This window comes from Vanellus vanellus (genome assembly GCF_965231255.1).
Source record: "Vanellus vanellus genome assembly, chromosome: 23".
Classification (NCBI taxonomy): domain Eukaryota; kingdom Metazoa; phylum Chordata; class Aves; order Charadriiformes; family Charadriidae; genus Vanellus; species Vanellus vanellus.
Window position 1 is genome coordinate 4,670,694 of NC_138928.1, and position 15,145 is coordinate 4,685,838.

General features: G+C 44.2%; 2 protein-coding genes across 2 annotated transcripts; both read right to left on the reverse strand.

Annotated features, from left to right (window-relative positions):
* Positions 1–679: 679 nt before the first annotated feature.
* Positions 680–1,471, reverse strand: TMEM81 (transmembrane protein 81; the record flags this gene model as incomplete). Its single annotated transcript, XM_082494396.1, has 1 exon — positions 680–1,471. One exon carries the CDS (start codon positions 1,469–1,471, stop codon positions 680–682), a length of 792 nt encoding a protein of 263 aa, XP_082350522.1.
* A 1,671-nt stretch (positions 1,472–3,142) lies between these two features.
* Positions 3,143–14,774, reverse strand: RBBP5 (RB binding protein 5, histone lysine methyltransferase complex subunit). Its single transcript, XM_082494650.1, has 13 exons — positions 14,593–14,774; positions 14,310–14,482; positions 12,857–12,997; positions 12,218–12,380; positions 11,644–11,753; positions 11,350–11,469; positions 10,908–11,061; positions 10,729–10,800; positions 10,034–10,151; positions 9,161–9,230; positions 8,829–9,058; positions 8,457–8,534; positions 3,143–4,975 (listed from the first exon to the last, which is right to left on the reverse strand). The coding sequence occupies exons 2-13, from the start codon at positions 14,450–14,452 to the stop codon at positions 4,947–4,949; spliced, it is 1,428 nt and encodes a 475-aa protein (XP_082350776.1). The 5' UTR covers positions 14,453–14,482; positions 14,593–14,774; the 3' UTR covers positions 3,143–4,946.
* Between the last annotated feature and the right edge of the window lie 371 nt (positions 14,775–15,145).

Consider the following 15,145-nt stretch of genomic DNA (forward strand, 5'->3'; position numbering starts at 1 on the left):
GGCTCTAGCAGAGAGAGATAAATCTTGCTAGAGGAAGCAGGCAGTGGTGGTCCACCCCTCATCCCCACACTGCCCCGCAGTTGCTGAGACCAGGCCCTTGGATCTGATGGAAAGGACACCACACAGCCAGGAAACCTGGTCTGTAAGCCCACCTCGAGAACATCCTTACTTCTTTGAAACCTCTTGCTGGAGAAACACCATCTACCAAACAGTGATCTGCGACAGCTCACATCACCACCGAGTTCTGGGCAAAGCAGAAGAAATTCAAGGAAATATCAGGATTATAAGTTATTAGCTAAATAAATAAAAAAATCCAGACACCTAGAGGTAAAATAAAGGCCAGCTAGAAGAGCGTGGCGAGGTAGCTAGCAGCAAGCAGTGGGCAGTTTCTCTGGCTCAGTGTCCTCTAATTCCTGTCTGGCCCATTCCAGACCATCCTTTCACGCACCGTGGAGGCAATCTGCCTTGCCCCATCTGGAGCTATTGTCTGCAATACTCCATTAAGACCCAAGCTCTGGTGCTACAGTCCTGTACTAACTTAGCAGCCTCCAAAGCTTAAGAAAATATTTGGTAATAAACTGTGTTAGCCAGAAAAAAAAAAAAGTTACAAACATTGCCATGAAATACCATGTCAATACTAACAGAGAGACAGAGACAAGCAATTGCATTAAACCTCAGTTCATTTCTTGGCAGCTCTCCTTCCCAAAATCTTCTGCAAGAAGTAAAGAGCCATGCTCACCAAGACACCTGCTATCACTCCGCTTACAACTCCTATCAAGCATTCATAAAACAATTCTCCTTGCCAAAAATGCTGCTGCTCTTGCACTTCTTGATGGGTGCTATTTTCTGTGTTTCCTTCCTCCCTGTTTGCCGCTAACTTCTGTTCCCAGGTCAAGGATTTTTGAAAGTTCAGATCCACTAAGTCATTTTGGATCACTCTGACCCCAAAGTAGACCCTCTTGATGACTTTGAATGTCTTCAACATCTGCACATCACATCGGTAAGTCCCTGCATCAGACTCCCTGGTAGGGGAAAATCTGATGACAGGATCTGGGTTATTGAAAGGTTTGAACAGTACATCGTTTGTGGTGATAAGGCCTTGGGCAAGCCTCCACGTATAGCTGTAGGCTTGGCTACCAAAGCCGACTGCGTCGGAGGTCAGGCAGCTGAACTGGAAGGGTTTTCCCACATGGACAGTGAAGTGGAGTAAGCCACAAACCCAGCTGGTCAGGCAGTTGGACCTGCGCAAGGTACAATTCCTCCTCTCTCCGGCAGGAGTGATCTCGCACATCTCCTCCAGCTTGAAGCCCGGCCCACAGGTGACGCTGCAGGATGTGGCGTTGACTGCAATTTTCACTACAGCTGACTTCAGCTCTGCTGGGATGGTAACTTTCTCAAAGGAAACTACCAATGGCAGATAGAAAGCACAAGATAATATGCCAAGGATGTGGCTGTTCCCCCAGGTCTTCATACCACGGTTTTCCATCAGACATACTGCTTTCTAAAGCCATGCAGATTCAGTAGTCAAAAAAAAAAAAATCACAAAATCATTCTTTGTAAGTCTTCAAACTAAGTATTTCCGAAATCCCACCAGCAACATCTTCAAGACCTATAACTTCCATTAGGAAAAATCCTCCAACAAGACAGGCTTGAAGTACAGCACTGCTAGAAAAGATACAACACGTTACTACATCGGTCAGAACGTGAATCATGAATTCCAGTTCTCGTAACAAGGCAGCAGAATGTTTTAATCCACATTATGCCAACAATTTGGATATATTTGACAATTTAAAAAAGATGAAGTCCTCCTTTCTCTGTAAGATTTTACATACTGTTCTAGATGAATTTCCACTGTAAATTAGTACTGTTCCAATTTAATTTTCCCACCAAACTATAAGGCAATGTAAGTAATCATTACTGGAATCCTTAAAATAGTGCTGGTGAGCATAAGGAAATCATAATTCCCGATGCAGCACCTGTACAGTTCTGTCTTACATACATGCATCCTAAAATCTGAAAGTACTCCCCAAATTAACAAGATCACAAAAACACGATTTCAACCTCTACATAGCCCGGATGGCACTGACATCAAAGGGAAGCTGAACAGTATTTTATCACTGATGACATCCATCTCTACGCAGGGCTCAGTGCAGTCACTCCCATCTCCGTGAGCCCACGTTTCTGGGGGAGCGGTGACGATGTCACAATCTGGCTGCCCAGGTCAGAATGTGGCCCCAAACCTTCCAAGGGAGAACAACCAACTCCCAAGTCAGAAGCCAAAATGAGTCCTCTGAGATGAGGACTCAGCCTAAAAGCATCGTATTGGGCTCCTGACATCCACTGTCAGACTCGGAAGGCATTCAACAGCACCGGTCTCATGGCATCACTCAGAGGAGCAGCGAGCCCGAGCCCTTTGCTCTGTGTCACATAGAGCCACCAATTCCAGAGAGATCCGAGCCAAAACCTCCACGTTCAACTGATGCATCTGTAAAACAGAAACCACTCATATGCTGCCACTGCAGCAAAATGCTTGAAGAGGAGACATCCCAGCATAATTCACTTAGTGCTCAAGCGCTCCAAAAGAATAATGCACTACTAAAAAAGTTCTTCATGAAAAAAATCAGTTACTTATTTTTGACGAAGTAATTGAACTATGGCCAAGGCGGTTCAATAATCAGCACCTCCCTACCAGCAACCGAATTATGGATTGCAGAAAGGATTTGGATTGCCATGTTCATCAACAGTTCTGCTAATGAATATCCATACTTCTCTTCCTAACGCTCCTTGATTTATTAAAATTAAGGCTTCTGAAGATCTAGTATTTGTATTTTTGACATTCAGTTTCCGGAGGTGCACTCCACACCCAGCACGCTTTGTGTTCAGCCCCCCTTTCGCATGTCTGTCTCAGAGTGCCGAGGCTGCACCCGGGTATACCGGGCTTTTATTAGAGTACAGATTTACTCCTCTCTCTTGAAAAGAGATCATCAACCAAATACCACACTGAAAAAACCCAAACAACACCACACCAGCTGTGGTGAAGGCACAATATGTTTGTGTTTGCACCTGAGCTGTATTGTAGGATTCCTAAATATTGTCACAATACAAACAATCGCAGTTGTATGGAAAAGCCAAGACTTACCCATTGACTTTAGGAAATAAAACATACCTCTTTATTTACAAACACAAAAACTAACATCACTGCGATATACTACCATCAAGCCAGTATCTGACAAATATTGTACAAAACTACAGATACCAAAAAATAAAATAAGAGATGGAAGAAAATAAACCAAGGACATATACACTGTACAGAGAAGTTTTAACAGAAATGAAGGCTGGAGTCTGTGGCAAATCATATGCTTTAAAATAATCTAGAGAACCACTGCCTGTGCATCTTTTAAAGCTTGTGGGGTCAGCCACACCGCATACGGGTGGATTTGACATAGCAGTGTTCCAGGAAAGATGCGACTCATCCTACAAGCAGAGAGAACAAAGAAAACTAATCCTGTACGCATGGGAATGAATTTCATTAAATGAAGCAGACCACTGTACCAAAGCCGGAAATGAAAACACCAGTTCTAAAAAACCTTCTGATTTAAAATGTCTCCTCTCTTCCCATGCTTATATCTCACTCAACTACTGCATACTTCCAACTGCAAATTAATAAATCTCTTTACGACTCCTCTTCTTGGTTTTTAATGTCTGCGGGATACTTTGCAAATTTAAATATGTGGTGATAATCTCAATAATTACATCTAGGGAAAAACTGAAAGTAATTGCATAGGAATTATAAAAGTCTATAAAACAAGGAATGAAAACTTTCTTTTAACAGGCGGTTGGTCTAGCACAGAGAGGTGTCAGGATGTAGGCACAGGACAGAGACAGTGTCTCTACCCCTTCCCACAAGGAAAATATTACAATCATCTTTAAGGAATAAAAGGTTAAAGCCTGGCTGGGAATGAGCTGTCAGCATTCATCTTTTTTCCATTCTTGATCCAGAAGTGGGGAAAAAAGCCCTGAAAAACGATTGTTTCAGTTTGGAGAAATACTGGTTCTTTTTTTTTTCTCTAACTGCCAGTACCTACCAGCTAAGGAGGAAACCAATTGTTTCTGGTGGGGCACCTCACAGGAAAGAGAATAAAGACACTGGCAAGGACAGAAATAAACTGCCAACACAGCTTTTCATATCGCAGGCTAGAAGAAAGCATATAAACCGAGTATTTTATCTAGAGCTATTTTCACTTGTTCCTTCTCCCATAAGCAGAGTCATCCTTCATGTCTAAAATATTCACAATATGAAGATTCATTCTTTGCAGACTTCAGAGGCGTCTTGATTCTTCACATTAAATCTCTATCCACTTGAGACGAAATCAAACCTGGCACACAATCAGCAGCAGCGTTTCACTAAGCATGTCAGCACAGAAGACATCACACTGAGCTAACAGAACAGCTACGGCAATGCAGCTGGCCTAGAAGGACTTACAACTCACCGAAATGAAAATTAACAGCAAAGAAAAGGAAGTTTGCAGGATACACAGTCATACTGCATCAGGAATAAAAATACACACTTTAGGTATTCTTCAATCCAGGAACAACAAAAAAATATATTTAAAAGACAATGGCTGATAAGCTCTGGAGTGGCAGATGCTGGGTACCAGCTCACTTTAGAAATAGTTTTATATGTCAACACAAAGGCAGTCCAGTTAGTCTCTTTGCAAATCGCATGACCTGAGAGTCAGCATCTTACACTGTTCGATGAAGAGGCAGTTAAGGAGGAATGAAGGCCGTTTCCTCTTCCATATTCATTTCTTACAAAAGTCACTCCCTGAATCCATGAACAATCAGTCTGCTGTATTAGTCAGTCCACTCTGACTGAGCATTTCATCTATTTTCCACATTATGGTGCCAATATAGGAAAGAATACAGGAAGATAAAGAAGAGTGTCTTCATAACAATTCTGAGATTGCCCCACCTGCTGAAGAGATCAAAGACAGGTGAAAAATAAGTAACCAGACTCAAACAGATGTTACCAGAAACCAAGAGACCACCAAATATGGTAGCATTTCCAGAAAAAAAACAGGAGAACAAGATTTTCTAGATAAAGCCATTCTTTTCAGAATGAAATATAATCAACAAGATACTATCTATGACAAATTAAGACCTCCAGTATTTCTGCATTTGTATTTGAGATCACGTGCACAGGCATGGACGAGGTGGCTGAGGAACTCTGAGCTTTTACTCCACAAAGCGACAAGCAAACTTACCTGGTGTAAAATGTTTTGATTCATAATCCCAAAGTGTCAAAGCAAAAGCACAACTGGAAACATCAAGTTCCACCTAAGTTTGGGTTAAACCACACTGCCGTAAGATTTATTTTAAAACTATAAAATGGATCAAGCTTCTCCGTTTGGTTATTCTGAACCCTGATTTTGACATAGCAGCTTTAAGAATAAGATATTTACTGCTGGACTGCACAGCACAGTGACACGGACACGCTTGCAGCAGGCTCCAGGGCCCGGCCACGCAGCTTGCAGAGAGACGCTGTATTAGGGCATATCACAAACATTTTCCAGCAGAGAAATGCTTGTCGTGTGACTGTTTTAGCGACTGATTAGTTACTTCAGAAAGCAACAGCACAAGGAACTAGCAGAATTAACAGCTTCATGCACGAGAGAGGGAAAAGGCAGTCTGGCTCTAGGATCCCAGGGAAGCGGGTATTTGCACGTAGCGGAACACCGGCAACCCCAAGGAAAAAAAACTGGCTGCCCGAAACAGGAATTGTAAGCGCAAGCCTTGAAGAGAACAAAGGAAGACAGACATGCACTTCATGGATTAAGAGACTGCTGTGAGTTTGGAAAGATCCAAGTGACAGCTTCTTTCAGTGGACAATCTGTTCTTCTCGTAACATGACTCATTACAGACACTTCCAACACTGACTACTGAGATCTACTGCATGGATCTATTAGATCCTCTTAAGTCAACAGTACTGCAAAAGGAAGCACAATAACAGGTCCTAATGAGAGACAGAAATCCGTCCTCGCAATATTAATTATTTGCCTATAGCTCAATCAAGCTAAAGAACACCACCACGGTAAAAACACCTTAAAGTGCTCACAGGCAACAAAACTTAAAAGTATGTCTTAGAAAGCTCAACCAACTCCAACAGGTGGGTAAAGTAAGTAGGGAGCTTGGGTCTAAACACAGTTGTTCCTAAGAAAAGAAAAATTCCATTTTACAGTGTCCAAAAACCAAAGCTAACTGTACTGGCACCGGTACGCACATCCCAAGTTCAGTGGCAGTAAAATTCCACTGTTGTCTTTTATAGCCAGTCAGACTATATTATAACAACTGCATGGGAACATTACAAGAAAAAACACAAAAATCCTCCCAAATATGGCTTTGCAAGGATATGTAAAAAAAAACACCAACCAAAAAAGAAGTCTAACGTTGCTTCATTTGAAAAGTGTTAGAGGAAATGGGAGTATTATTTTTCCAGCTCTCAGAACAGACTAATGCAACAGTGATCACAAGCTGCAAGAAGAAAATACAGGGATCTATCTACAAATGTAGATCAAGCAAATTAGTAAAACAAGTTAATAATGAAGTTACATAAACATACCTTGAAAAAGCTGAACAAAAACACTTGCTATGAAAACCACTTCTCTGAAAACAGACTGCTTATACAGCTACTTAAACATGGGAAAGTCAGAACATCCAGCATTGGTTATTTGAAGCAAACGATGACTGACATTCATTTTAGAAGCCACATTGTTAAGTTTCCAGTGCACGATCCTTTCTCATTTATATCTATTTGCATAGGGTCATGTTAATTTGCGGTGTGATAAAAGAAAGCAATCAAAAGGCCTGCTGATGAAACTAACGGTTATGCTCATTTGGTCTTCAAACCACTCTTGTCCCTCCACCGTGGTACAACAGAGCAGTCAGGATGTGTAACAGATGCCAGCAAAGACACCTGAGGATCCACACAACCCACATCATTCCTTACTATCATACTTTAAAACATACTGGATGCCCCCTAATGACTTGAGAAGTCAAAAGAGAATCACTCTGTCCAGTAAATCTGACACACCAGGAGCTAATCACTACCTCCCAGCCTACAAACGAGGTCTAAGGATATTCTTGGCTCTCTCTTGAATTTCTGGATTTTGCAAGGTGCAGTATGAGAGGATTAAATGGAAGCCCAGAAAACATCCACCACGTTTTTCCATGTATAGATTAAGTTTCTTTTATCCCATTCCCTTTTTCTGCAAACAGCAATTATCAGTACTAGTACAAGCCAGATAACAGGAGCTGAGCAGGAAGGACAATGAGCAAGGTGGGTAGCGTAGGACCAGCAGTGAGGGAAGGAAGGGGGGAGGAAATAAACTCACTTCTGTACAGTCTAAAATCCACAGCAGCAGCTGCTGAGTTCAAGGAAATGCAAAATTTGCTATACCAATTCCACCGTGTCTTTGAAATTGTTCATATATCAACCCTGAGTTCTTCATTACCATCTAAAAAAATTGAGCCCACATCACTTAATCCAAACATGCGCTTCCTTTACTGCGCTAGAATGAACTTCTCCCAAATAAGAAGCTGAAGTAGCAAATGAGACAGATGGGAATCAGTTTCTCTGAGACTAAGCCTGGGCCCCAACAAAGGTGTCTGCAATAGTCCTGTTTTTTGGTACACAACCAACAAAATATGACCAAAAAAAAAAAAAAGAGGAAAGTCCACCAAAACACATCCTCATTTACAGCAGCCGTACTTTCTGGAATTTAAGGCTGCTGTATAGCTAGGAACAGAAAATTCAGCTCCTGAATTTTATCTCAGGGTTTGTTTATCAAACGGACCATTATCGATGCTCCATTTCCTAGTTCTGCTTACAGAACTTTTCTGTTCTTCAACACTCTGCCTAGTATCGATGGCACAAAATGTCAATTTCAGCTTCAGAATCCTTCACTATTCACATTTTCCTCCCTCAAAATCAACCCACCAAAACCAAATGTTATCACTCTTTACGTAAGAGCTGACAGAAGTTATTGAAAAGATTAAAGTTACCAAAAGAGTTTTTGCTTTTGAAGCAGTGCTCAATCTCTATTAAAAACCCTACATGCTCTTCCTATGCAGTAACACAGGCATGGATATCAGTTTTACTGCAAATATTGAAAGCACTTCCACTTAAAAAAATGTAAAATTTTGCCTATCCTTGACAGCAGCTAAACGTTTAGTGAACAAGTGCCATTTGGGAAGATAAAATGCTATGACTATATTAAGTCAGGGTCTGTACAAAGCAAGGCCACCAAGCAAGCCAACGACGCTCACGCTGGGTTCCTTACCTGTCAAGGGCTGTCCCAGCTCCGCCTGCACTTTACCCTTCGCTGCTCCTTCCAGAGGTAAAGCACCTCTGTCCCCTTTGTAGAGTTTCGGTTTAAATGGAGAATCTTTGTCTTTACCTTTTGATCCTTTAGGCCTGCCTGCTTGCTTCTTCTTGGATTTACCATCTCCCTTCACACCCAGCAGCGGATGGACTTCTGTGGAGAGACAATGTGTTACCAAAGTGAATTATCCCTTAAGATGCTTATATCAGGATGTACAGCCCTTGGTGTCAGACACAAACACCATTAAGAATGACAGTTTCAGGATGCCTTTACTCATTCCTTGCTTGCAAAATGCCCCCACATTTGCAGAGTTGGGGGCTATTAATAACTTTTGTAAGAAGTGACTTCACAGGAAGGAGAAAATTAAGGAGTGACCTTCTGAACCTGTGGTTTTCAGACCATCTCAGATGCAGAACAGGCAATAAAACAATGGCAGCTTCTACGCACCATCATTAGGTACTCCTTGTAGTTCAATGTTGGTGGTTTTGGGCTTCTTCTTTGGTGCCTGAGGTCCATCAGAGGAGGACTGCCTCTTCTTCTCAGAACCTATTCCCTCATCAGTTAAGGAACTCTGAACCGCATCTGGTGGAGGTCCATAGGGGTTTTCTTCTGGATCTTCCACTTCAGGAGCAATGGGTAAGTAAAGCAGAGCCTTGGAGTCCTCCAGTTCTTCATCACTGTGAAGCAAAAAAGTTTGTTTTCATTTAAATCTAACATACTGTATAGGGAATATTAGTGATATATTTTGTATTCATACTTTAAACAAAATATTCTTTCACCTGCTACAGAAGGCAGCAATGGGATCCACGCTAGTTACATCCACTTCTTCATCTTCTGCAGCATCAGCACCTGAGAACCAGGGAAAAAAGATGAACTATAGACCATAAGGACCAAAAGACCAAATTACTTAGAAAGAACGAGACTGACTGTGCTTAAATGTCTAAGCATGCAGAGTGACAATTAAAGCAGAAAACAAACCTAAAGTATTTCCTCTTAAATCCATCAGGTTTTTGTTTTATTTTTCTGTGTTCTAATACAGACCTATTGTTATAAAACACTAGTAAGAAAGCTACATAAAAGATTTTAAATCTCCTAGATGTTTTGTTGTTTTCACTAAACTAGTTCTAAATCTGATTAAATTTATGTTAATGCTTAATTCTGATAAGCCAATGTTACACTTGAATATTCAAAACTGTTACACAACAATTAATCTAAATATGAGAAGTGCTGCAAAGCCTGGTAATGAGGAGAGCTCTGTGGTGTGCTGGGAATAATCCTCATCTCTTCCCATAGTTTAACCGTAGCCTTTCACAGTACACAATTTTTTGGCACCACCAAGTGGCCAGTTTGCACTGCTATTGATTCAGATTCAGCACTGCTGCTGCTCAGAGCAAGCCCATAGGACGATACACAACTATTTGCTACTGCTTTCTGCTTAAACGTGTATTGGAGAGGAGAAGCATTTCTAAAAAAAAAGGCGCACGTCAATTGGCAGGAATCACATTGTGTTAGTTCATACAACTTCATTTACCCCCTCTTGTTTTGTCATTTAACACCCATGTATATTACTGACCACTAGTTTTATTTTTTACTACAGTCACGTAGTCAGACTACAAACTATTTGCTACATAGAAACACAGTTTATGCAGTACCTGTCTGTTCTGGTTCACTCTTATCTTCATCTTCAATGTCAAACTCTGACTCTCTCTCTTCATATTCAACATTTTCATCCAGCTCTTTGAAGTCAGGCGCAAAGGCACTCCAGTTTTCCTAAACCACAAATTCAAAACGGTTTTTACCTTGTGCAAAGGAACAGCAGCTGTAGTGAGGACTCATGCAATCACAATCTCATTCTGCATTAAAATCCCCCAAGCCACACGCAAGATCACAAAAATCAAGCTGCATTCAGGTCCAGTCACGTGGCAAATTATAAACTGCACAAGTTAGTTCCTACTGAAAATGACATCATAATATTCCTTAAGTATTGTGATGTATGTAATAATTACCCTCTTCGGCAATAATTACCAAAGCTGTATATTCATGTTTAGCCACTTAGTCTTGTTTCGCTCACCCAGATTTCCTGAGCTTGCACAACACATTCAGGACACCATTTCCGCACAGTGTCCCTGTGATGATATTTAATGCAAAGCTTAACTAGTTCAGCAACTGAAATACGAGCACCCTCCTCACATTCAACAAGATGGCAAACATATGTCAAGTTAGGCAGGTGAACCTAACGAGCTTGTTGAATTGGGATTTAATAAAGCATACCAACATGCAACCATTCAGTCTACTAGGATGGAGAGCACTAGGAAATCCTCTTAAGGAAAGGATCTACAACGCTTACCACTTGATTCTGAGCCCATATTGACACAACACCACTCGAAATAGAAGCTATGATCGGTCGGACAGGATGCCACTAGATTTATTTGGAAGAGAAAAGAGGAGCTTAAGTGGTAAATGGAATTCGGCAAGCTTAGTTTTCAAAATAACAAGAAACATAGAAATAGCAGACAGCTTTCTTACTGCTACATCCAAGAGCAGCTCTCCTCTGGTCCCGTGGAGAATCTTCACTAGGTTTCCGATACTCTTCTCCCAAATGTACAGGGCATGCTGTCGTGCTGAACCTGCCACTATATATTCACCATCACCAGAGAAACAGCACTTCTTCCACGGCGTCCTGCACGCAAAGACAACATCACAAGTTAAACAGTTAAACAACAGCACATAGAGGACGAAGAACTGTGGAGTAGGCTTGTTCTTCAGACCGAGATCTCACACACTCCCATCCATCAATAATATTTAAACTTCAAATCAAATCGAGACAGATGGGTTTCAAATGAAAACATCTGTGTATTACACTGAGTAAGACACTGAGCTACCCTTCATCCAGAGACTCCCATTAGTGCCGAGCACACAAACCTCACCTTTCCAAGTCAGGCTGACCAGCCATTCTGCCGCCTCTTACCTGTTCACTAAATCCTGCAGCTTCTGCATCGGTTCAGGCTCCCCATCTCGTCCACAAGTTAGAATTTCACGGCCATCGTACACCCTGATTATCCTGTCAGCTGTGTTTATTAAAAAGCAGCTGTAGGAAGGAAGGCACAGAACACGCATCGCATTAAAAGACTAAGAAGATAAAAAGCATCAGAATGTGTTCCATGAAATAATTGTGGGGGTTTTAAGACTGTATTCTCTGTCAACCTACCCTACAGTTTCAATTAAACTTTAAAAATACCACTTGACAGATGAAGTAACTCACCTTCCTTTCCGAGCAAATTCAATTGATTTAATAGCTGTTGTGTTGCTGGTTCCAGTTGTCACTCTGAAGGAAGCAACAAGATCCTGAGTGTCTGTTTTTAAGACCAAGATCTGAAGATTAAGGAGACAGAAGGCAATCATTGTCTTCACTGTAACTCATTCCCCTTTCGGTACCTTTCACATCATCTACTAACCCTGACAACAGAAGCCTCAGCAATCTACACAGGAATAGTTGGGATTCTGCGACTGTAGTTTCTACTACAGTTTCTGCGACAGTTCTGCGACATAAACATTGGTTTGTTTACACTGGAAAAGGATCCAAGAACATGGTCAAAGTCAACAGCAACACAAAGACCTAACTCAGACAAAGTATTATCGTCTAGAGATCTTCAAAGATAAAGTGCGATGCTTTATTCAGAATATCATATCAGCGCATTATTAATTATTCAAGAGACATTCGGGAAGCCTTACTTGTGTATAAAAACAAGGAATACAACCCAGAAACGTTAAGCATCTTGATAAGAACAGGAAGTAATCTAAGCTTTTGCATCCAGTGCTGCCTGCTGAAGTCTCACCTTCCCCTTGGCATTGCCTGTATAAATGTATTCCCCTCGCCTGTCAAAGGAGGCCACAACGTTGAGATCGGAATCATCATCCACAGGCAGGACAACATGTTTGGAGTCTGACAGCGTTAGCATCACCGGTGCCGACTTCATGGGACAAACCAAAACTCTGTTTCTGCAAAGCAGATAAAGAAAACTTAGTAGGTTCTTCTCTGGAAAAGAAGTTTCCACGTTTAGAAGAAACAAAAAATCTCAACCTATAACAAGAAATACAAAACACCTCTGTATTTTTATTATCTTATTTCATCTTTGTCACTTTAATTGCAACATGACGTTAGGCTAAGTCTACTTTCATTTCCTTTCTTTTTCTGGAAGCTTCTCCAAGTTTATGCAGTAAATTTTAAACTCAACAGGCCATTTCTATGCATGCTTCCAAGAATTATTCTCTTGTTTACTTGCTTCCTTTTTATATTTTCATAATAAAAAAAAGCCACAACAAATCCAGTTAGGGCTCTAATCACAAAAAGATACGCTGACAGCATCTACTAGATTTGGCAAAAATCACTTTTCAAACTGCAATAAAAACTGTTTATTAACTCTTAAATCTATCAAAATGAGAGCATTCAACCCTTTTTTTTTCACAGGACTTACTGGTCTCGAGGGTGGTACTGAACTTTTAAGATAGGTGAAGGAAACCGAAATCTCTGGTCGCAGTCTCCAGACAGCACATCCCATTGCGACACAATGTTATCAGTCGAAGCACTCACCAGTTTGTGACCATCTCGACTCCAGCTACAGTAACGAGAGGCAATTTGAGTACAAGTTACTCCTTAAATGCACAAAACATGCAACCACAGTTTAAAACTATCAGACCGAATTATCAGACTCAGATATAAATATTAGCCTGAAAAATAATCTAACATCCAAAAACTTAATACGCGTAACACATTTGATAAAGACAGGAAGGGATTGAGTGCGCCCTCAGCAAGTTTGCCTTGCCACGACACCGAGCTGTGTGCCACAGTCTACACGCTGGAGGGAAGGGATGCCAACCAGAGGGACCTACACAGGCTTGAGAGGTGGGCCCATGTCAACCTCATGAAGTTCAACAAGGCCAAGTGGAAGGTCCTTCACCTGGGTCAAGCACAACTCCAGGCTGGGCGGAGAACGGATGGAGAGCAGTCCTGAGGAGGAAAACTCGGGGGTGTTGGTTGATGAGACACTCAACATGAGCCGGCAATGTGCGCTGGCAGACCAGAAAGCCACCCGCACCGTGGGCTGCATCCCCAGCAGTGTGGCCAGCAGGGCGAGGGGGGGATTCTGCCCCTCTACTGAGTTCTGGGGAGACCCCCCTGCAGTGGGGGGGGGCCCACCAACAGCAGAAGGATGTGGACCTGTTGGAGTGGCGCCAGAGAAGGCCACGAAGATGCTGTGAGGGCTGAGCCCCTCTGCTAGGAGGACAGGCTGGGGGACTTGGGGGGGGGGGGTTCAGCCTGGAGAAGAGAAGGCTCCAGGGAGACCTTAGAGCCCCTTCCAGTGCCTAAAGTGGCTACAGGAGAGATGGGGAGGGACTCTGGATCAGGGAGGGAAGCAATAGGATGAGGGGGGATGGTTTTAAGCTGAAAGAGGGGAGATTTAGATTAGATCTTAGGAAAAACTTCTTTCCTGTGCGGGCGGTGAGCCCCTGGCGCAGGGTGCCCCGAGAAGCTGTGGCTGCCCCATCCCTGGAGGTGCTCAAGGCCGGGTTGGACAGGGCTGGGAGCAACCTGGGCTGGGGGGAGGTGTCCCTGCCCAGGGCAGGGGGTGGCACTGGGTGGTCTGTAAGGTCCCTTCCAGCCCAAACCATTCTGTGATTCTATGATTTTCGAACTCTCTCAAAGGAAACCACCCTAAAGTGTAACTGGCTATCCCACCCTGGGCTGGCATTTCAGCGATCGACACGCCCAGGTGTTAAGAGCTGTCAGGGTACCAGAGCTCAGTAAACACAGGCATGCACAAATTCTAACAAAAACACGAACAGCCTTTCATATCCACAAAACTACGAACTCAATTACGAGTAAACACCGAGGTCAGTTCTTCCGAGAAAAACCGAGCCTGTTCTCACCATAAGGAGCAGACGGGGTGGATGTGGGCGCTGATGATTTTGGCGATGCCCCTGGTGAGGAAGTCCCAGATGACGATGCGCCCGTCGTTGCAGCCCACGGCCAGCAGCGTGCCCCAGCGGTTGAAGGTGCAGGTCAGGGCCATGCTGATGCAGTCCAGCGTCCCATCGGCCTCCTGCGGGGAGAGGGCAGCCCGGGGAGGGGGCCGGTCAGGCCGTCCCGCCCGGCCGCTGGCAGCAGCGGGCGGGACGGGGGCAGCCCCGCGGGGCGGGGGAGGACGTTTACCTCAGGGTAGTTCTGGCCGAAGGACTCTGCAACGAAAGGCAAAGACGTGAGGTTCGCCCGCCGCCCCCGCCCCGGCTGACCGCGCTGCGGGGGCGCCGCCTCGGTACCCGCCTACAGCCGGTCCCCGGCCCGGCCGCCCCTCCAGCCCCGGCCCCGGACCCACCGAGCAGCTCCAGGTTCATCGCGGCCGCCGTCCCGCTCCCTCCGTCCCCGCCGCCGAAGGACCCCGCCGAGGGGATGGGGACCTGCGCTGAGCCGCCTCGGCGTTCGCCTGACGAATCCCCGCTTTCCTCCTCCTCCGGTCCCGCGGCCCACCGGTACCTCACGGCTCGGTTCGACTCGATCCGCGACGGCGGGGCCCGGCGGTGCCTCCTTCCCGCGCGGCGGCGGGGCTCGGTAGCGCGGCGGGGCTCAGGCAGCGCGACGGACAGCCCGGCGCCTGCGCGCGGAGGGGTCCGGGCGGGCCCCGCGGCCGCGGCCCGAGGTTCCGGGGGCGGTGACTCTTACAGCGGACGGAGCGCGGGGGCGGGTGGGACAGCGCGGGTCGGATGCA